The sequence below is a fragment of the Tachypleus tridentatus genome, chromosome 1, assembly GCF_004210375.1.
Source record: "Tachypleus tridentatus isolate NWPU-2018 chromosome 1, ASM421037v1, whole genome shotgun sequence".
NCBI lineage: Eukaryota > Metazoa > Arthropoda > Merostomata > Xiphosura > Limulidae > Tachypleus > Tachypleus tridentatus.
The window spans coordinates 172,455,327-172,480,638 of record NC_134825.1 but is presented as its reverse complement, the minus strand read 5'-3'; the positions used below and the strand labels follow the sequence as shown (position 1 = coordinate 172,480,638).

Genomic DNA, 25,312 nt, shown 5'->3' with positions numbered 1-25,312 from the left:
TTTTTTACGACATAAAAGTAATACAAGAAATGCTATCATGGGTAAAATCAGGGTGAACGTGTGTTTATAACAATAACTGAATTTGTTTGGTCTACACAATAACTGTAGTCAATTAGTCCTAACACGAAGACATACAAATAACTGAACATTCATATTTTAAAAATAAGAAAATATTTTACACATTATTTAAGATTATTTACAGAAATAAGCCAAGGAACCTCAGCGGCATTGTAAACATTCTCTCGACTGGAGAACTAAACCTATTTACTCATTAAATTTTATATATACAATCATACATAGAAAAAATAACAATTAATAACATTACGCAAAATACCATTGTTTAGACAATGTGGTCAGTTTCTTATTTCAACTTCCAGTTAATCATAGAATAGTGTATAATACCTAAACAACAAACAAACGTCACAGATGGGGCAAAAATCTTCAAGTGCGTACTATCCAGTATATACATATATGTTTTTACATTGTTTAGTATTTATTATTAGCTCGAATTTGTCTGAATAGTTTCAATGTTTTGCTATTTTCAGTTTTTGAGAATACGTCTAAACCTTTATCACCTAATTCAGAGTGTTGATGTAAATTATTTAAAAATTCTGTTTGTTTAATTTAGTAACCAACAGAAAACGTTTGGATTTCAGCTCAAAATAAAATCTAAATTTCACCTTTTAAACAACAGTTACTTCGAACACCCTAGTCTTCAAGTCAAAACCACCCAACCGTTTTTATTACAACTCTATGACTTCCCTCACCACTGTGACTCTGCCCTCGGATGCACATATGAAGGGAAGTCATCATGATCACTCTCTCAATAAGAGATCTCGTGAAACTTCGTGAAATGTCTTCAATATTTTAATTCTATCTCAATGTTAACGCCATGTCTAATCGACGTTTGAAGCTTGTTTTTAAAATTACTGCACATTCATGAACTAAACGGATTGATAAACCTGCTAAGTTTGGTTATTTATATAACTGTGGTCACATTACACTCATGAACTAAACGTATTGATCGATCTGCTAAGTTTGGTTATTTATATAACTGTGGTCACATTACACTCATGAACTAAACGTATTGATCGATCTGCTAAGTTTGGTTATTTATATAACTGTGGTCACATTACACTCATGAACTAAACGGATTGATCAACCTGCTAAGTTTGGTTATTTATATAACTGTGGTCACATTACACTCATGAACTAAACGTATTGATTGATCTGCTAAGTTTGGTTATTTATATAACTGTGGTCACATTACACTCATGAACTAAACGGATTGATCAACCTGCTAAGTTTGGTTATTTATATAACTGTGGTCACATTACACTCATGAACTAAACGGATTGATCAACCTGCTAAGTTTGGTTATTTATATAACTGTGGTCACATTACACTCATGAACTAAACGGATTGATCAACCTGCTAAGTTTGGTTATTTATATAACTGTGGTCACATTACACTCATGAACTAAACGGATTGATCAACCTGCTAAGTTTGGTTATTTATATAACTGTGGTCACATTACACTCATGAACTAAACGTATTGATCAACCTGCTAAGTTTGGTTATTTATATAGCTGTGGTCACATGACATTCATGAACTAAACGGATTGATAAACCTGCTAAGTTTGGTTATTTATATAACTGTGGTCACATTACACTCATGAACTAAACGGATTGATCAACCTGCTAAGTTTGGTTATTTATATAACTGTGGTCACATTACACTCATGAACTAAACGGATTGATAAACCTGCTAAGTTTGGTTATTTATATAACTGTGGTCACATTACACTCATGAACTAAACGGATTGATCAACCTGCTAAGTTTGGTTATTTATATAACTGTGGTCACATTACACTCATGAACTAAACGGATTGATCAACCTGCTAAATTTAATTATTTATATAACTGTGGTCACATTACACTCATGAACTAAACGTATTGATCAACCTGCTAAGTTTGGTTATTTATATAACTGTGGTCACATTACACTCATGAACTAAACGTATTGATCGATCTGTTAAGTTTGGTTATTTATATAGCTGTGGTCACATGACATTCATGAACTAAACGTATTGATCGATCTGCTAAGTTTGGTTATTTATATAACTGTGGTCACATTACATTCATGAACTAAACGTATTGATCAACCTGCTAAGTTTGGTTATTTATATAGCTGTGGTCACATGACATTCATGAACGTATTTATATATAACAGATATAAAGAGACTACATCCAAAATAATTGTAAAATCAAATTAAGAGACAGAGTGACTTCAGGGAAGAACAACGTCTCAGGGGTTCTTCCCCTCATGGGGACTTCCCCTCCTTTAGTGTTGACTCAACATTATTAATTATTTTAAAAAATCTTAACTTTCATATTACTTTATTACATTTAAATTTTCGGTCTCTAGTTATGTTTTATCGTGTAGGCTATTCTTTTAAACTCTAATGCCCAGGATATGCCCTAATTTCAAACAATTCGTACTCCATCATTTACGTCTGAACACAGAGAACATTTTTAATACACCAATGGCATTTGAAACTTGAAGCTAATTTAACGTTTTTATTTCTTTTATAACACCAGAACGCATTTGAACCTTTTCACATGTATATTTTTGATATGTGAAATAATAACCACTTCTTACTGCTAAGCTGTGTTTGAACATTCAGCCATTTCTCTTATTGTTTAAAAACATAACTTTAACTGCTTTAAACCCTTACACTTTGTGAATCACATTTTAGACGTTTTCAATCTATACCTAATGTTAGTAAATTCAAGTCACCTTCGTTTTAAATATGGCTGAATATTAAAAGCTACTTAAAAGTTCGTCGAAATCATAAGGACATTCGTAAACTGAGCCTTTTAAACACTTTCAGGTTCTAAACACAATGTATTTACATCACAAATTACAGGAACTTTAAGGAAAATAGGATACTGAGTCAGTAAAACTGGTTCTAATGAGGAAAGTATATATATTATTATTACTGCATTTCTGGCAGCGTTTCTCAGTTCCGTTATCATTATGATTTAATATTTCTATCACAGAATTATTAAAGCCCAGATTTTTATTGTACTGTAAAACTTCTGTAAAGAATTTTTCTCCGTTAATTTACTGTTATTAAATATTGGTTTTAACTTTAAAACGGCCTTCGATGTAAAATGTTTTAAAATGCCGTGTACACACTACGCAAAGGATTCGTTCGTCAATTTCATCTATCTAAATCTTAGTTGATTTTAGACTAAACAGCGAAACGTTCACAGTATAAAAAAATTCACACTCCGTTTGGCTAATACCACCATTCCACTCTCTTTAACAACTGTGATTCCTCGCTGGTTTTGTGTCACCAATCTCGCCTATCGTTCAGTGACGGCCAAGAAAGTTCTTTCAAATGTGCGTAAGAGCTAGAAGCAGCTGGCTGGCTGAGTGGGGTCTTCTCGGAGGTCTCTCGGGACGTCGCAGACAGAGGAACGACACTGCTGGGTGACGGCAGCCAGCTCATGGAAGGAGGATATAACTTGAAAGGAAGAGGTTTGAGAAGTCCAGCAGCGGACTGCTTGTAGTAAAAGTCCAGACTCGTCAGGCTGCCCAAAGGTGGGTGTGGTGGGGAAGAGGTGAACTTTGACAGCCAATAGGGCGTTGTCTGCACCATCCTTTGGACAGCTGCATAATTACCTGCTTCTGCAAGCAACTCCAATCCTACAGCAGTTTGTCTCTTCCACTTGGTTCTAGAACAAGCACAGCGAGTTTTCATTAAAATTTACTTGCTTCCACTGTATTTATCTCAAGAGTTTACTTAAAACTTAACCGACATGAAACTTTTATTTTGTACAACTATACAAATGATCAAGGTCATCAAACTTCCGTGATAAAGCTGACCTTCGTTGATGTGTTGAATTTCGCGAAACATTTTATTAAGTTATTGTCTATACGGTCAAGGTTATTATCTATATAAATCTGATATACCTTCCAAAATGTTATTGTCTATACAGTCTATAAACATCTAATATACCTTCCAAAACGTCATTGTCTAGATAGTCTTTCCACAATCCATATAATTTGCGAGTCTGACGGTTTTCTACCACCAGTTTCAACACTCATCGCACAGTAATATATAAACGACTTGACCGATATGGAATATGAAATAGCATGAATATATTTTTTCACTTCCCAACTACATAAATATGACTGAAAGCCTTAGCTTGGTGAATACATACCCTGCTGGTATCGATTTTATTCAGACGAAGATCCTTTCTCGATAATGATGTTAATGTTGTCTGGAATAAGAAGACGGATTCTGCTGTTGACCTTTGTGTTTGCGGATTCTATTCTTTTAAAAGATACCATACTTTTCTTACCATGAACAGGGTATGATTTGTTGCAGGTCTTTCTCTAGGTGGTTCTAATCCCCTATTTTGATCCACTATTCCTTTGTTTTTCAAATCCCCCACAATTAACTACAACGTATATCCCCGACTTGGGATTCTAAATTCCAGATCTGAAAACACCTTTGTTATGATCTGAGTGTATGAATATTTCACGTCGAAAAGAGTCATTATATTCCCCAAAGTGATAGATTTTCCATGCCGTTACACATTCGACGTAACATCAAAAATGTAGTTATGATACACGTCATATTATCGACTATGGTAATTGACAGACACACATATATATACATACAGATATAAAAACCTCAAATTCCGTTATATAAATCACTAAACCGTACAAATAACAGATTGACAACAATATACTCAACACCATCCTCACACACCTTCTGTACAAATAACAGATTGACAACAATATACTCAACACCATCCTCACACACCTTCTGTACAAATAACAGATTGACAACAATATACTCAACACCATCCTCACCCACCTTCTGTACAAATAACAGATTGACAACAATATACTCAACACCATCCTCACCCACCTTCTGTACAAATAACAGATTGACAACAATATACTCAACACCATCCTCACCCACCTTCTGTACAAATAACAGATTGACAACAATATACTCAACACCATCCTCACCCACCTTCTGTACAAATAACAGACTGACAACAATATACTCAACACCATCCTCACCCACCTTCTGTTCAAATAACAGATTGAACCAAATATACTCAACACCATCCTCACCCACCTTCTGTACAAATAACAGATTGACAACAATATACTCAACACCATCCTCACCCACCTTCTGTACAAATAACAGACTGACAACAATATACTCAACACCATCCTCACACACCTTCTGTTCAAATAACAGATTGAACCAAATATACTCAACACCATCCTCACCCACCTTCTGTACAAATAACAGATTGACAACAATATACTCAACACCATCCTCACCCACCTTCTGTACAAATAACAGATTGACAACAATATACTCAACACCATCCTCACACACCTTCTGTACAAATAACAGATTGACAACAATATACTCAACACCATCCTCACCCACCTTCTGTACAAATAACAGATTGACAACAATATACTCAACACCATCCTCACACACCTTCTGTACAAATAACAGATTGACAACAATATACTCAACACCATCCTCACCCACCTTCTGTACAAATAACAGACTGACAACAATATACTCAACACCATCCTCACCCACCTTCTGTTCAAATAACAGATTGAACCAAATATACTCAACACCATCCTCACCCACCTTCTGTACAAATAACAGATTGACAACAATATACTCAACACCATCCTCACCCACCTTCTGTACAAATAACAGACTGACAACAATATACTCAACACCATCCTCACACACCTTCTGTTCAAATAACAGATTGAACCTAAATATACTCAACACCATCCTCACCCACCTTCTGTGTACAAATAACAGATTGACAACAATATACTCAACACCATCCTCACACACCTTCTGTACAAATAACAGATTGACAACAATATACTCAACACCATCCTCACCCACCTTCTGTACAAATAACAGACTGACAACAATATACTCAACACCATCCTCACCCACCTTCTGTTCAAATAACAGATTGAACCAAATATACTCAACACCATCCTCACCCACCTTCTGTACAAATAACAGATTGACAACAATATACTCAACACGATCCTCACCCACCTTCTGTACAAATAACAGATTGAACCAAATATACTCAACACCATCCTCACCCACCTTCTGTACAAATAACAGATTGACAACAATATACTCAACACCATCCTCACCCACCTTCTGTTCAAATAAATAGATTGACATCAATATACTCAACACCATCCTCACCCACCTTCTGTAAAAATAACAGAATGACAACAATATACTCAACACCATCCTCACCCACCTTCTGTACAAATAACAGATTGACAACAATATACTCAACACCGTCCTCACCCACCTTCTGTACAAATAACAGATTGACATCAATATACTCAACACCATCCTCACCCACCTTCTGTACAAATAACAGATTGACATCAATATACTCAACACCATCCTCACACACCTTCTGTACAAATAACAGATTGACAACAATATACTCAACACCATCCTCACCCACCTTCTGTACAAATAACAGACTGACAACAATATACTCAACACCATCCTCACACACCTTCTGTTCAAATAACAGATTGAACCAAATATACTCAACACCATCCTCACCCACCTTCTGTACAAATAACAGATTGACAACAATATACTCAACACCATCCTCACACACCTTCTGTACAAATAACAGATTGACATCAATATACTCAACACCATCCTCACCCACCTTCTGTACAAATAACAGACTGACAATAATATACTCAACACCATCCTCACCCACCTTCTGTACAAATAACAGACTGACAACAATATACTCAACACCATCCTCACCCACCTTCTGTACAAATAACAGATTGACAACAATATACTCAACACCATCCTCACCCACCTTCTGTACAAATAACAGACTGACAACAATATACTCAACACCATCTCACACACCTTCTGTTCAAATAACAGATTGAACCAAATATACTCAACACCATCCTCACCCACCTTCTGTACAAATAACAGATTGACAACAATATACTCAACACCATCCTCACCCACCTTCTGTACAAATAACAGACTGACAACAATATACTCAACACCATCCTCACACACCTTCTGTTCAAATAACAGATTGAACAACAAATATACTCAACACCATCCTCACCCACCTTCTGTACAAATAACAGATTGACAACAATATACTCAACACCATCTCACCCACCTTCTGTACAAATAACAGATTGACAACAATATACTCAACACCATCCTCACCCACCTTCTATACAAATAACAGACTGACAACAATATACTCAACACCATCCTCACACACCTTCTGTTCAAATAACAGATTGAACCAAATATACTCAACACCATCCTCACCCACCTTCTGTACAAATAACAGATTGACAACAATATACTCAACACCATCCTCACCCACCTTCTGTACAAATAACAGACTGACAACAATATACTCAACACCATCCTCACACACCTTCTGTTCAAATAACAGATTGAACCAAATATACTCAACACCATCCTCACCCACCTTCTGTACAAATAACAGATTGACAACAATATACTCAACACCATCCTCACCCACCTTCTGTACAAATAACAGATTGACAACAATATACTCAACACCATCCTCACACACCTTCTGTACAAATAACAGATTGACAACAATATACTCAACACCATCCTCACCCACCTTCTGTACAAATAACAGATTGACAACAATATACTCAACACCATCCTCACACACCTTCTGTACAAATAACAGATTGACAACAATATACTCAACACCATCCTCACCCACCTTCTTTACAAATAACAGACTGACAACAATATACTCAACACCATCTCACCCACCTTCTGTTCAAATAACAGATTGAACCAAATATACTCAACACCATCCTCACCCACCTTCTGTACAAATAACAGATTGACAAATAATATACTCAACACCATCCTCACCCACCTTCTGTACAAATAACAGACTGACAACAATATACTCAACACCATCCTCACACACCTTCTGTTCAAATAACAGATTGAACCAAATATACTCAACACCATCCTCACCCACCTTCTGTACAAATAACAGATTGACAACAATATACTCAACACCATCCTCACCCACCTTCTGTACAAATAACAGATTGACAACAATATACTCAACACCGTCCTCACCCACCTTCTGTTCAAATAACAGACTGACAACAATATACTCAACCTTCACCATTACTCACCTTCTGTTCTGGTACCAAGTCTTGACTTGTGTGTCGGTTAGGTTTAACTTTGATGCCAGTTCCATTCGTTCTTGAACACTCAGGTATTTCTGTCGTTCAAAACATTTCTCTAATGTTTGGAGCTGGTGATCAGTAAAAGCTGTCCTAGCTTTTCTTTGTTTCTTACTTCTGAAGGAACCATTTGTGTTTCTTTCGTTTTCCTGGCTGTCTTCACCTGGAAAAAAGGAAACTAGGAAACACTGTTTCTCATATAATCGATCCGTCCAGTTACTCCTATAGTCGATCCGTCCAGTTATATGAATAAAATTGAATACTGTAAATCGAAACGTGAAACAATTGCCTTTATTTTTTACTTCTACGTAGTTAAAGTTTTCAAACGTCTAAAATGTTTTTCTTTGTTTAAATTTAAGCACAAAGCAACACAACACACCATGAGCTACGTGTGCTCTGCCCACGTATCAAGACCCGCTCCCTAGCGTTGTAAGCCTGCAAACGTACCGCTGTGCTACTGGAGGACCATCTTAACGGGTTTTATTTCACTACACATTTCTTAAAAGTTATCAACTTTGTACCTTTAATGTAAATACTTGTTACCTGAATGTTTTCATTTTTGAGAATAAAGAAGATGATGGGCCCCGGCATGGCCAAGTGGTTAGGGCACTCGACTCGTAATCTGAGAGTTGCGGGTTCGGATTCCCGTCACACCAAAGATGTTCGTCCTTTCAGTCGTGGAGACGTTAGAAAGTAATGGCAAATCCCGCTTTAGTGAGTAAAAGTGTAGCTCACGGTGAGTGGTGATAACAAGCTGCTTTCCTTCTTGTCTACACTGCTAAATTAGAGAGAGCTAGCGCAGATAACCCTTGTGTAGCTTTGCGCGAATTCAAAACCAATGAAGAAAACAAAGGAAAAGGACAATATATCATGGGCAGTATAAAACATCATGTCTGAAAAACTCTCAGCGCGTGCGGATACTTTTCTACCTTCATAATTAAGAAAATATATCTCATTATCAACAACACAAATACAAAGCTTCCCAGTTTGTCTCCATTTTGCGGACGAAGACGACAATAGATTTTGAACATCAATAATAAGACGTTACGTCATTCGAACTAATACTTACTGCTTTTTTAAGTCATTGTTATTACTGTGTATGAAAGTAAACTTCTCTGTTTTAAACCGTTTGTATATTATATTTCCTTTTACGATTATATATGTATTATATATGTATTCGATCAGCCGTTTAGAGAAAAAACAAATATTGGTACTTGTTGCTTTAACAGGTAGGTTTAACATTAGCTACTGGTTACTGTCCTCCACCTTAAATAATTATGAAGAGGTTTAACAGTGCAGCCTTGTTGTTGTTCTTACGTGTATAACTACAGAACTAGCATTGGCTGTTGTTGATGTTTTACCTTATTTAATACTACTACTAACAGTGTATCATTGTTGTTGTTGTTGTCACGTGACTACCTACAGAACTAGCATTGACTGTTGTTGATGTTTTACCTTATGTAATACTACTACTAACAGTGTATCATTGTTGTCGTCACGTGACTAACTACTGAGCTAGCATTGGCTGTTGTTGATGTTTTACCTTATTTAATACTACTAGTAACAGTGTATCATTGTTGTTGTTGTCACGTGACTACCTACAGAACTAGCATTGACTGTTGTTGATGTTTTACCTTATTTAATACTACTACTAACAGTGTATCATTGTTGTTGTTGTCACGTGACTAACCACTGAACTAACATTGACTGTTGTTGATGTTGTACCTTATTTAATACTACTACTAACATTGCATCTTTGTTGTTCTTGTCACGTGACTACTGAGCTAACATTGACCGTTGTTGATGTTTTACCTTATTTAATACTACTACTAACAGTGTATCATTGTTCTTGTCACGTGACTATTGAACTAGCATTGGCTGTTGTTGATGTTTTACCTTATTTAATACTACTACTAACAGTGTATCATTGTTGTTGTTGTCACGTGACTACTAAACTAGCATTGGCTGTTGTTGATGTTTTACCTTATTTAACACTACTACTAACAGTGTATCATTGTTGTTGTCACGTGACTAAATATTGAACTAGCATTGGCTGTTGTTGATGTTTTACCTTATTTAACACTACTACTAACAGTGTATCATTGTTGTTGTCACGTGACTAACTACAGAGCTAACATTGACTGTTGTTGATGTTTTACCTTATTTAATACTACTACTAAAAGTGTATTATTGTTGTTGTTGTCACGTGACTACCTACAGAAGTGATTAAGTAATGCATAGAAAAGGAAATACTGTAAATAATACCTTATTTAATAGCTTGGTAATTATTTATATGTAAAGTTCACGTTTAAAGATTATATTATAATAGGAGATGCATGTTTGTTGGTATTAACGGTCTAAGACACTCACAGAAGGAGAAGGCACGACCGTGTTTTAAAGCGCCCAGAATCTCACATGAATGTCCCCTGATGTCTCAACAGTAGTATTACAGAATTACACTGCTCAATATTGGGTTTCAACACATGCTGTGTGTACAGTATATAGTCTCAAAATGACCGAAGTAATAATTACATAAATTTCGGCTTGTGGTCGTTTCAGAGGCATAACGCCCAATGTTTGAAATCCAATATGAAGAAGCCTACAAAATTACACATGACCAGTGATATTCATAACGACAGAAATTACACCTTTAGGAAAGCTTTAAGAATACGTAGTTTATAATATTATAAATTATTTATTAAGGCATAGTAATACGATTTCAACTTTTTGTTACTGTTTGTAACATATATGATAATTGTTTTATTCGTGCATTGGTATTGTATACAATGTTTACATTGTTTCACGCCGCATATGTAAATAGTTCCGACACAATATAATGTTTCCCTAACCTACAGATACTGACACTTCAACTGTGTGAATAATATTATTTTTAAAGTACGTGCATACCTTTGATTTGCGTTGTGTGCTCTGCTACACGTCTTACCGCAACGCGTTGTGCAACTGCTCAAAAGTATTGTGGTTAAAATTAACCAGTATGAAACCCAATCGAATGTCTCGTGTGTTATGTAGCACATCCGAGTTGTGACAGCGATGACATTGAGAACAAGGACCCGAAATAAATTTCGATTTCGGTTTCTAGTTGCCTTGAAACATTCAAAACGCGTTTGATCGTGTTTCCCACCCTAACAATTTTACGATATTTCGAGTCGTCTCAGTAAATTAATGTGTAAATAAATTATATTAAAGCGCTGCAAGAAAAAAAATGTCTCTTTGAAAAATAAAACTTTTTTCTTATAATTCACCACAGAATATTATATACCGTACAGGTTGATATAAATACGGATAAAATAATCAGGTACAAAAAAAAAAATTCCGTACAGTTAAAGGTTCTATTATAATATGTTAATGGAGCGATGTCAGTAGCAGTTCCATACAGAATTACCATATGTAGACGGATGGGTGTCTCAGTCTAAAATCGCGCCCCAGTGACACAATGGTATGTCTGCGGACGTATATCACTAGAAAGTGGGTTTCGATTACCATGATTGGCAAGCATAGATAGACCTTTGTGTAACCTTGTGTTTAATAGAAACAGTTCAAAACCTCGTTTTCACATTGTCGATGGTTTTTATCTTGTATCAACCTTTGACCTGAAGGTACAATATCTCCCACTTTAATTTTTTTCCGATATATATGTTGACCTTGACATTAATATTGAAGGTTAATGAATTTATTTAACGACATATTTTGTTGTTTTATCTTTTCTTATTTTTTAAATTAAAAATATTTATAATATACTTCACATAACTTTGCTTAAAATATATGTCGATATAACATCGTCTCACAAAGATTTCAAACACGGTATCTCTTCCGAACGCCATGTCATTCCCTCGTCAACGAACTCATCACTAGTTCTCACATCTTCTGATAGATGAGGCGAACCGTCTTTAACCGACTACTGTTCCGCTAAGTGGAGTGATCCTGACCCCCAGAACAATCGACATTTTGATAGGTCAGTCTACTGCCCCGAAATCCAAATCAGGGACAACAGCGAAAGACGCTTTCTCATGGCTCACGGTTTGACCTCCCAAAGACCCGGGTCTTCACGACAAATTACAGTGCAGAAGCAATTACTAGGAAGGAAGTCTTCAATTAAGCTTGTCGGTGTCTTCTAGCAGTAAGCAGGTAGAACATACTACTGCCATTATTTCTACGTATGTTAGTCATCACGAGAAACAGGGTGTTTTGAGCGTCCATAATCAGCCAAAATACAGCTTTGATATATTCTGTAACAACAATTGTACAGGTTTCGTATATTCTGTAATGACAACTGTACAGGTTTGGTATATTCTGTAATGACAACTGTACAGGTTTGGTATATTCTGTAATGACAACTGTACAGGTTTGATATATTCTGTAATGACAATTGTACAGGTTTGGTGTATTCTGTAATGACAACTGTACAGATTTGATATATTCTGTAATGACAACTGTAGAGACGTGATATATTCTGTAATGACAACTTTATGGGTTAATTTTAGTCCAATATACGTTGCAGCATCTGACGTCTGAATAGTTAAACAAATTTTGTTTCAACATTGTTCAATAAACGTGATGCTAAGCCTAAATACATAAGTGTGTTTACATTCCTGGCAGTTCGGTGAACCGGTAAACATACAAACATATTTATAAATTTAATGTTTAGTTCGCTGTACGAAGTATTAAACGGAAATTGTGTAACGCGACTTGCTCTGTTTATTTTAGTTTCTACGATATACAGTGAGTTTAATCAGTCTGTATCGTATAATTCTAGTTGAGTAAAATTACTATCAATACAACTCCATTCTTGGCAGACGAACGTCAATACTTGCACAGCACTCTTCACACGAGAGTTAGGCCTTTTTTACCTTATAAATACGCGTCAGGTTTGGGTATCATAATACGCCTCAGAAGTGAGCACCAGTGAATAAGATAATTCTATACAGAAAGTACGAGGATATCCTTTACAAACAGAACTGAGATATACAGCTACATTACACTGAAGTTATTTTATTTACGTACAAGTTAATTACAAACTTAACAGCTGTCGCAGGCGTGAATGCAGTTCGGCAGGAAATTACACACACACACACACACACACACAAAATAGGCGTTATCTGACCGACAATCGCATTGGCTAAATTATTTGCGTTTTAAATGTGTTGTTAAACGATGCCTTCACTAAAGACAGATGTTTGAAATTTCTCTTTTGTTTGTAGGTACAGATAGCTTGTTCACGTACGAGCGATCATAAACGACGTTAATGGTTCGAAAGCGATTACTATCGGTAATGAGGTGTCGATGATTTTGGCAGTCTGGAGGATTCAGTCACCGGGAGTTCCTTTCTGAAGCTCTCAGATAATCTACTGACCTTATTGTTTTTATTGACTCTGGAAGGGGATGAACGGGCAAGCTCACGCGCAGGTGGACACCAAGCCTATGATCCTGGGGCTTCCCACGGTTTGAGTTTCCGGACCTCCAGGGAAAAGTTTTAGCTTCAATTACACCGTTAGGGTTAATAGGTGCTGGAAAGTTGCAGGCCTAACTTCCCAGCGTTTTGAATTTTTCGCTCACCATTGTGCACCGCTGACATGCCCCCTATATTAAACTTGTATGATTTGGTAATTTGTTTTCCTTAGTATTGCTAAACAGTGATCAAAAGACTGTTTAAAATGTATCATATTACTAGGTTTACGCGTGATAAGTTTAATAACAACGAACTTAATTCTATCTGTTACCAGATTATTAGACGCAATGTTACCGTTTACGCACGTGGTTAAGCCTAAGCGTGATTTGTTCGTAAAAAGAAGCCAATCTTAGACCAACACTACTGAAACATTTGTTTGTTTTTAACAGTGAATCTTGAGGTATTTAGAGCTATAAAAAGGCTTAGTTAAAGGAGTAGAATTTCCCGAAATTCATATAAACTCGGTGACAAGTCAACTGTTTGCTATATAAACGACTGTACATTCTAAAAGAATTTTGTTTTCCTCTAGGTATTTCATGAGTCACCACCAGCTTGCTGACGCGTAATACACCTGTCTCGTAACAAAATACCGTATCAATCCTTTATTTATGTGTGACGCGTAAGGTGAGCTATGTGTGATTTTATTCTTTTTAATCTCCACGAAGGCTTTTATTTTACTTTGTACGCGCATGTGTAGAATCATGCTTCATACTCCTAACACGCAACACAAACGCAAGTCTTCAGTAACCTGAAGAATGTACATTTCATTATTTTCACTTTAATATTAACAGAAATCACATAATTAAACATTTGCTATGCTTTATGCTTTTATTTAAACAGGTAGATAAACATGTAACGAACCCCTAATTTCAGGGTACATACGCTCCAACATACCGCCGAGCCACTAGGAGAGCCAACAGCGCTGAATCCCATGGCGAATTATTTATCGCAAACCCAACTCGGTCGGTCGGTTCATGCACTACTTTAAACACTTCAACTCTGGTACCGCTGTCACTTATATTACAATTATATAAGCTATAATATAACTTGCTGAAAACGTTGATTCAAGAATCAATCAGTGTGGGAGTACGAGGTACTCGAGTGGTACAATTAACGTATCATTGGTAATAAGTTCTGTACCAGAGGCCGAATATTAGCGAAATTCAAAGAAAATTGTTTCTCGATTGACCGTTATTGATCGGAACGTTTTTACTGTCAGTGACTCGTGCAGCGACGCGCGACTGTGAGCGAACAGGTGGTAGGCAGCCCGGCCATGTTAAGTCAGCTCTATATACAGCTGGATCTAGTGACCGGTTAAATTACAACAAAATTGGCTGTACAACAGAGATCAGTATCACGAGGGCTGGACGCTCCGGTGCAACGATTCTGAAACCATATTATATAAAACACACAACTTAATCTAATTTACAATAATTAGTTGGTTACAAAAAACAGACGAAAATAACCTCTCATAAATGTTTTACTAATCGTTATAACTGAATTATAAAGTTAGAACTTATCTGAACACCAACTAACAAAATTGGTAAACTTTATACCTCTGCGCCTCATTCATAATCCATCATTGGTAAAAGCGTGTCAAAATCCATTATTATAGCATTTTTAACACTGACTTTTACCTTCCGACGATATATAATAATAAACAACACAAACCAAAGCCACAAGGAATGAACGTAAATTTTTAAAGTTTCAACAAATCTTGAGTTGTAAGGAAAATACACGACTTTGTAATGATACAGTTTCGAAAGCTGACACTAAGAATAGAAAACAACTGAGCATGCGTGGGTTTCTAATTGGAAAAGGCGTGAGTTATGAATGTATGGTAAATGAAAGGCTAAAACGAAACTGATAACTTTGGTTATACCGTCTCCGGTAAATCTCACCTCTTCATTCTTATTTCTAGTATTATATAACCACTTGCTTACTGAATAACTCAAAAGAATAAACTAGTAGCGTCAATGCTAAATGTTATTTAAGTTCTATGTAAATATAGATTCACTGTGGTGAGTAAAACAGCCATACACATAACAAGTAATTCAGTAATTTATTTACTATGAACAAGGCTTAAACTATAAAAGGTTAACAAGCGAACATGCGTAATCCTGTAATTATATACAGGGTGTATAGAAATTGCAATTTGAAGGGAAACAAGTATACATGCGAGTTTATACAGTTTATCAACGGTTAAAGTATGAAGAGAACTAAACATGAACATGCATGTCTGGGAAATTATAATCTTAACAAATCATGGAGTAACAAAATGAGTGGCTTTATGTATGTTGAGTGTATAAAAGAACAACATATAAATATATACATGACTGGGGAACTGTACTGTTTCAACATACACATGACTGGGGAACTGTGCTGTTTCAACAATGCTTGGAGGACGTACGCACCTGTGCTTATTTTCAAACATGGCTGACATACACACATCAAGTTATTACATCGACCACAGAACTATAAGGAAGTGGTTTTCTCTAGGTGCACATCCAACCTGAGTCGAGTGGGTCACGACTATTAAGTCATAAAACTTTTCAGACGGCTAGAAGTAAAATGACCATTAACTGACCATTCAGATGGAGGCCAGTAACTACTTAAAGCCAAGAGTGATTTCATAAACTGTATCTTACCAGCTACAAAGTGTACTCCACAATGTACTAAGTATACAAATCCAATAAGAAGTTCAATGAGCTTGACCATTTACCAAGTGACACGTAATTACAGATTGATTTATGTTGTGACCTGTCGTTGTAGGTAACCAGGCCAGAAATTTGTGTCACACTATAGGCGAGCTCTCTTCATACTTAGCCTTTGGTCACCTGAATTCTAATAACGGTCTCTCTCTCTTAGAATGTAAATTTTGTAACATACATATCATGATTTATGAGACATGTTATCCCCGTCTGAAATGTTATAGCCTAAAGCTGGAAACAGTGTATGAAACGATTCACAGAGAAAAACTGATAATTATGGCATGGACATAAATCGGTAAATATTCTCTCCGATAACTAGAGTTACATGTTTAATAAAACAATAATACAGTTTGATATGAATTATAAGACCGAAGTATGTATATATGGAAACTTAGAAAAAAAAAACACAAAGAAAAAACGAAAACCTACAATACTATGGATTTTCACCATCATTGCACAAGTCTCAGTAGGTATTGTGTTCTGTTGAATGGGGCACTTCTCCATTTGACGTAAGCCAGGTTAGGAGATATTAAGTTTGAGCAAATAAATATAACATACCCGCTGATACAGCGGACATACGTAGATTGCTTATGAAAAAGTAGGTCTATGCATTACAAAGTTTTCAGAGCCGGACTAAGGGACAATCTAACCAAACTGAAGCTTGGGACTCCCTCAGAAGTAGTCCCTTCCCCATTCAAAAGAATCAGCAAAACCTCTTCCAGTAGGCAACAACCATAATTACTGTTCACAATTTTCGTTTTGTTGATTCGTTCCACAATAGACCAGTTTCAAGTTACTATCTAAACATACACAGATGAGACGGGCAGACGACAAGTAACGACGCATAGCTTTAATTATTTAAAAGTTTATTTAGTTAATTTCGAAAAATAATTAATCACTTAATTATGTCCACCTATTATACTTGATTGTGAATTTGTTCTTTAAAGTATATATATATATTGTATGCGAATGAATATTTTCTGCTTTCCCTATACTGCTTTTGTTTGTTTACTTTTGAAAGTTAAAAGTACCAGTCTTACGTATATAATTCTATAATACACATATATGGACGTACATATATAGGTGCTCTTATATCACATGTTATCTTCCCCCCCCAAGAGTTTAATCCGGCCCCCACAGTTGTTTTTATTCAATACCAACTAACTCATAAAACCATCTATGATAATACCTAACTAATCTGAGGGTATAAAGTAACTCGATCCATAACGTTTGCTGGTTTTTCGTTAAAATTCACGCCTTCAGTAAATCTGTCTTGAGATTTTAACCCTAACCCTTAGCCTAACTGTAGAATATCCGGTGGACTCCATATGCCAATCGGAATTCTAAACACATTTTTCTGAACTCTTAATATACCAAATTATTAGTGGGTCAATGATTTTGTTAGTTACGGGTAACTTAATACGATTCATATACAAAATTAACCAAAGGTTCCAATAATAATAACAAATGTCCCACTAATTGCTGTCGAAGTTTCAAGTGTATTTTATTTAGAAATGTACTCAATTTTTGTCTTTACATCTGGTGGTGTAACAGACCGAAAGATAAATATTACTCTTTACTGTGTAATATACGAGCCTCGACGGTTGTGAATGATATGTAAATACGTCGTGAAGTTAGGTTTAACTTTCATTCAATTTACCGATAGGAGTTCAAGTGATAATACGCATATCTATTAGCTATCACAGCAATGAAGATGTAAACCCACGTCTCATGATCACCGTGTCAAACAACAGAACAAACAAAAAAATTACTTTGTACAGTTCTCTTGCGTTATACTTGTCGGATATCTACCATGTTAATTTCTATTTAACCCTTCAGAATACAGGATTGGGAAACGAAAAGCCAAACATCAACATTACAACTACTAATTACGTATAAAAAAACGTCAATTATATACTGCTCTAACAGTTCACATACTTTAGATCAATATACGTTACATCTTAATGTGTATCACACATCGCTAGTAATGTGTAAAAGATACAAAACTAACAAGTATGACAATGTCCTTTTAAAGAAGAGTTGCGCCAAACCTGGACAAGTCATTGGTTACTCAACTCCAACAGAAAACAAACTTTTATAGAAACATGATTTAAAGACAAACATATATCGATTGCTGGTAGATTGTATAGCTAAACGTACTTCAAAATATTTTCACTACGACAATGTTCACATTATTTATTTTTGCCAATATTACAAATCTGTGAACTGATCATATTTACATATTACTATTTATAATACAATCTAAAAATACTTTTTATAGACAGGCTTAAAGCTTCAGCCATTTTAGACCTAAAATTGTAAACAATACAATGAGGACGTTGACTTACGTTTGTTGAAATGATTAAAATATCTTAATGTTTTAAACTCATTTTGTATAAACAAATTGAACAGGTAAATATACACCTTTGTAGGAATTCATTAAAAACAAACCCTGAGATGTAATATTTACGTTATCAGAATTGTTCGTCGATAACTTACACAGTTACATTACAGTACATTTCCTACCAACCTGTCACTATGTCTTCTTCATCGGTTCCCGTGTTCCCTCCACGGTTTTCGTCATAATCAACTAGAGGATAATTAGGCTTAACACGACTGTCTTCCCTCATTTCTCGAGTTAAATCAGGCTTACACTCACTGAAGTCGGATAAATCTGTCGAAATTTCATTCTCGTGTCCTTTCTCAACTAAACTATATCTTGTGTCGGACGTTTCGCTCAAAATATCTCGAATCAGAAATGACGACTGTTTAGGACTCTCCATAGAAGTTCGACGATCGTGAGGGCACATGCCGTTTTCGTTATTTCTTTCTCCGGCGGACATATGCTCAGTAGGTGTGCGGACTTCAATGGTCATGACTATCAATTCGCCTCGTTGTCTAGCTCTTAGCCAACAGCCCGTAAAAGAAACAATTAATATAGCTTGTACACAAACTGAGGCTAAACTCTAACGACCTGGTTTCGATTCTTCTTACTGAAAGAAACAACATGCATCGCTAATGAGCTCACTCGCAACTCTCCGTTTGTACTCGGCCTCGTGATTGACAACAACTCTTGCGCCTACAGCGTATTTTCTAATACATGGTTACGGGCCCTCTGACCAATCACACGGTTTCATAAAAAAATCAAATCAAATCTCTGTCTTTGTTGAGCCAATTAGAAAACTCGCCCACAAAACATGGAAATATATCGTCATCAAGCCAACAGCTTTCGACATCCAATGTTTTTGTATGAATTGCGAGTCAGTGGTGGCCTTATCATTAAATGTTTTAAATTAAATACAAAAGAGCAGATTAACGTATATTATAAAATATTTCATAAAACTAGAAAATTACAGCACTTTTAATGTCAACCATAACACATTGGCCTGAACACGGACTAAGTATGTACAGTTGAGAAATCTAACATAACTAACACTAAACACTGACATGGACACATTGTTTGTTTATTTTTGAATTTCGCGAAAAAAGCTATACGAGGGCCATCTGAGCTAGCCGTCCCTAATTTAGCAGTGTAAGACTAGAGGGAAGGCTGCTTGTCATCACCGCCCACTGCTAATTCTTGGGCCACTCTTTTACCAATGAAGAGTGGGATTGACCGTAACTTTATAATACCCCCACGGCTGAAAGGGCGAGCATGTTTAGTTTGAGAGACACGAAATAACCATGTATATTGAAAATGTTAATATCAAACAGTAAGTCCTAAACTGAACACAGAGCAACCATCTATTTTGAAAAATTTAAATAAATGCAACAGTTTTCCTTAACTTATTTGTGAACACATAAAAAAACTGACATCAGAAGCGTTACTTTTCTCTGAGTTACTTGCGAATGTATAACATACAGACACCATAAAAAACACTAAATTTTTTTGACCCCACGAACAACATTATCAATAATAGCTTCTTTACAAATTTATTAGATTGTGACCATATGTTACTATAAAATAAACATATAAAAGAACTAGCTTACATCTTAACGAAATTCAGAACAAACAAACAAACAATCTTAAGCAGAAATGGTATGGCTGATTTTTATTTTTAATTTATCAGATCGACTTCCCAGATATTCTTTGATAGCGTCTAACATAAAGTAACAAAAAGTGTTTGTCTAATCGTGCGTATAGGACTGTAAAAAAAAAAAAAATTCTGTGTGAACACGGTGAAATACTTTTAACAACACAGATTTCTAAACGTGCTATATATGACATTAACTCCTAATAAACGTGACGCACTAACTACACTGACCACCCCTGCATTTTTAAACTGTGACGTCCCTGAAACATGGAAAAGCACTTTTATTGTTTAGAAAGAAAGAAAATGTGTATTTTTAGATTTTATATTGTTTAAAATGTAAAACAACAATATGAGCATTTTTATGTTTTATATTTGTGGAAGTAACTAAAACGTAGTCTAAAGGTTTACGTTGGTTGAGTTGGACAACAGTGAGACTAATTTTGTATATTATATCGTGGATGCTTGCCTTTGGAGTATTGAAAATAATGTATGATTATTAGACCTTACGTTATGGAACATGAATAGCAGTAATAAGTTTGGGTTATATTAAACTTAATAAGTTTTATTTAGAATATGATTTATTTAAACAATGTCCAATCATAATGTTTATCTGTTAGGTCTGAGGATTACATCACCTTATTAAAGAAATGTTCCTGATCTCGTCTGTTATAGTTAGTCACCGATGGACTTCTTTCACAATTAGAACAACGTGCCAAAACCCATGTTACCTATGGACTACTTTTTTCAATTAGAACAATATTCCAAAACCCATGTTACCTGTGGACTACTTTCAGAATTAGAACAATGTTCTAAAACCCATGTTACCTGTGGACAACTTACACAATTACAATAATGTTTTGAAATCCATGTTACTTGTGGACTACTTTTACAATTAGGAGTGTTTTAAAATCCATGTTACCTGTGGACTATTTTCACAATTAGGACAGTGTTTTAAAATCCATGTTACCTGTGGACTACTTTCACAATTAGAACAGTGTTCTAAAACCCATGTTACCTGTGGACTACTTTCACAATTAGGACAGTGTTTTAAAATCCATGTTACCTGTGGACTACTTTCACAATTAGAACAGTCTCTAAAACCCATGTTACCTGTGGACTACTTTCACAATTACAACAATGTTTTAAAATCCATGTTACCTGTAAACTATTTTCACAATTAGAACAGTCTCTAAAACCCATGTTACCTGTGGACTACTTTCACAATTAGGACAGTCTTTTAAAATCCATATTACCTGTGAACTACTTTCACAATTACAACAATGTTTTAAAATCCATGTTACCTGTGGACTACTTTCACAATTAGAACAGTGTTCTGAAACCCATGTTACCTGTGGACTACTTTCACAATTAGAACAGTGTTCTGAAACCCATGTTACCTGTGGACTACTTTCACAATTAGAACAGTGTTCTAAAACCCATGTTACCTGTGGACTACTTTCACAATTAGAACAGTCTCTAAAACCCATGTTACCTGTGGACTACTTTCACAATTAGAACAGTGTTCTGAAACCCATGTTACCTGTGGACTACTTTCACAATTAGAACAGTGTTCTGAAACCCATGTTACCTGTGGACTACTTTCACAATTAGAACAGTGTTCTGAAACCCATGTTACCTGTGGACTACTTTCACAATTAGGACAGTGTTTTAAAACCCATGTTACCTGTGGACTACTTTCACAATTAGAACAGTGTTCTAAAACCCATGTTACCTGTGGACTACTTTCACAATTAGAACAGTCTCTAAAACCCATGTTACCTGTGGACTACTTTCACAATTAGAACAGTGTTCTGAAACCCATGTTACCTGTGGACTACTTTCACAATTAGAACAGTGTTCTAAAACCCATGTTACCTGTGAACTATTTTCACAATTAGAACAGTCTCTAAAACCCATGTTACCTGTGGACTACTTTCACAATTAGGACAGTCTTTTAAAATCCATATTACCTGTGAACTACTTTCACAATTACAACAATGTTTTAAAATCCATGTTACCTGTGGACTACTTTCACAATTAGAACAGTGTTCTGAAACCCATGTTACCTGTGGACTACTTTCACAATTAGAACAGTGTTCTGAAACCCATGTTACCTGTGGACTACTTTCACAATTAGAACAGTGTTCTAAAACCCATGTTACCTGTGGACTACTTTCACAATTAGAACAGTCTCTAAAACCCATGTTACCTGTGGACTACTTTCACAATTAGAACAGTGTTCTGAAACCCATGTTACCTGTGGACTACTTTCACAATTAGAACAGTGTTCTGAAACCCATGTTACCTGTGGACTACTTTCACAATTAGAACAGTGTTTTAAAACCCATGTTACCTGTGGACTACTTTCACAATTAGAACAGTGTTCTAAAACCCATGTTACCTGTGGACTACTTTCACAATTAGAACAGTCTCTAAAACCCATGTTACCTGTGGACTACTTTCACAATTAGAACAGTGTTCTGAAACCCATGTTACCTATGGACTACTTTCACAATTAGAACAGTGTTCTAAAACCCATGTTACCTGTGAACTATTTTCACAATTAGAACAGTCTCTAAAACCCATGTTACCTGTGGACTACTTTCACAATTAGAACAGTGTTCTAAAACCCATGTTACCTGTGGACTATTTTCACAATTAGAACAGTGTTCTAAAACCCATGTTACCTGTGGACTACTTTCACAATTAGAACAGTGTTATGAAACCCATGTTACCTGTGGACTATTTTCACAGTTAGAACAGTGTTCTAAAACCCATGTTACCTGTGGACTACTTTCACAATTAGAACAGTCTCTAAAACCCATGTTACCTGTGGACTACTTTCACAATTAGAACAGTCTCTAAAACCCATGTTACCTGTGGACTACTTTCACAATTAGAACAGTGTTCTAAAACCCATGTTACCTGTGAACTACTTTCACAATTAGAACAGTGTTCTAAAACCCATGTTACCTGTGGACTACTTTCACAATTAGAACAGTGTTCTGAAACCCATGTTACCTGTGGACTACTTTCACAGTTAGAACAGTGTTCTGAAACCCATGTTACCTGTGGACTACTTTCACAATTAGAACAGTGTTCTGAAACCCATGTTACCTGTGGACTACTTTCACAATTAGAACAGTGTTCTGAAACCCATGTTACCTGTGGACTACTTTCACAATTACAACAGTGTTCTAAAACCCATGTTACCTGTGGACTATTTTCACAATTAGGACAGTGTTTTAAAACCCATGTTACCTGTGGACTACTTTCACAATTAGAACAGTGTTCTAAAACCCATGTTACATGTGGACTACTTTCACAATTAGAACAGTCTCTAAAACCCATGTTACCTGTGGACTACTTTCACAATTAGAACAGTCTCTAAAACCCATGTTACCTGTGGACTACTTTCACAATTAGGACAGTCTCTAAAACCCATGTTACCTGTGGACTACTTTCACAATTAGAACAGTGTTCTAATTGTCATCATTTTTTAAAGACCCTGCTTAATAATTATTTCTGTGGTTTCTTCACGACATCTTGTGAGTTCCATGAGAAGTACATAGAATGTAAATCATCAAAATATATCATAGATCTACTAACCTGCTTCTATAACAGATTAGACAGGTAGATTCCTGGTATGTTCACGAAATTTCAAAATATTGGTAGTCTATTGTGAATTTCTGTCAAGAAGTTTTCTTTACAATATTAGAATATTTGTAACACTAATGTTGAGAGGTGGACACCTGTGGATCCATCTATGAACTATTCAGATTGATACTTATTAATTTGCACTTTCTGAATAATAACACCCTTATTTTTTCTGTTTTCATTTTTTTCTTTCGCCTGAACTAACTGTTGGTTCCAATTTTAAGTGTTCTTTGTTGATTTTTCCCCTGACTTCTTGTTGTTGGTCACTACCATATTACCGTATTCGTTCAACCGTTTTTCATACATGAGAATGAAGAGAAATGGTTATCAAATAACCTGGACGACACTGGTTGCCATTATAAACAACTGCCTCGCACATAACCTGTGTTTGTCGATTTTCTAAGGTTATGTTAAGTTGTATATGATGGCTGATTTTGTTCTGCTTCCTCTCCTAACCACGAAAGGTTAATAGTGTTCTATTTGGATAATTTACATTTGATAATATCACTTGCAATATGAGGGTCGTGGGTTCGAATCCCCGTTCCATCAAACAAGCTCGCCCTTTCAGCCACGGGGGCGCTATAATTTGACAGTCAAACCTATTATTTGTTGGGTGATTGATGATGACTAGTTGCTAAACTAGAAACAGCTGGCACAGATAGCGCGTGCGTAGCTTAACACAAAATTCAAAACAAACAAGCAAAGTGTCTCACGGTGAAGTTCTGACGATTCATTACATAATATTACACACATACTTATACAGACATAAATGCTTTCGAGAAGAAATGTTCCCAACGCAAGGGTGATAAATAACACTGCACAGCAAAGTGTTTGTTTCTTGAACACTGTTGGGTGTTCCTTATAGTTACACTGCACAACAAAGTTTTTGCTTCTTGAACACTGTTGGGTGTTCCTTATAGTTACACTGCACAACAAAGTTTTTGCTTCTTGAACACTGTTGGGTGTTCATTATAGTTACACTGCACAACAAAGTTTTTGCTTCTTGAACACTGTTGGGTGTTCCTTATAGTTATACTGCACAACAAAGTGTTTGCTTCTTGAACACTGTTGGGTGTTCCTTATAGTTA

At 35.8% G+C, this 25,312-nt stretch overlaps 1 protein-coding gene across 1 annotated transcript; it reads right to left on the bottom strand.

Moving 5' to 3' along the window:
- Window positions 1-2,567: 2,567 nt before the first annotated feature.
- Window positions 2,568-19,793, bottom strand: LOC143230354 (uncharacterized). Its single transcript, XM_076463788.1, has 3 exons — window positions 19,064-19,793; window positions 8,305-8,518; window positions 2,568-3,746 (listed from the first exon to the last, which is right to left on the bottom strand). Exons 1-3 carry the CDS (start codon window positions 19,407-19,409, stop codon window positions 3,362-3,364), a joined length of 945 nt encoding a protein of 314 aa, XP_076319903.1. The 5' UTR covers window positions 19,410-19,793; the 3' UTR covers window positions 2,568-3,361.
- Window positions 19,794-25,312: the final 5,519 nt, after the last annotated feature.

Excerpts from the sequence above, each read along its gene's own strand:
- LOC143230354 (XM_076463788.1), bottom strand. The coding sequence starts at position 19,409 with ATGACCATTGAAGTCCGCACACCTACTGAGCATATGTCCGCCGGAGAA. Across the intron at positions 8,519-19,063 it reads TGAAGAAGACATAGTGACAG|GTGAAGACAGCCAGGAAAAC; the intron begins GTTGGTAGGAAA and ends CCTTTTTTCCAG. Across the intron at positions 3,747-8,304 it reads ACTTGGTACCAGAACAGAAG|AACCAAGTGGAAGAGACAAA; the intron begins GTGAGTAATGGT and ends TGCTTGTTCTAG.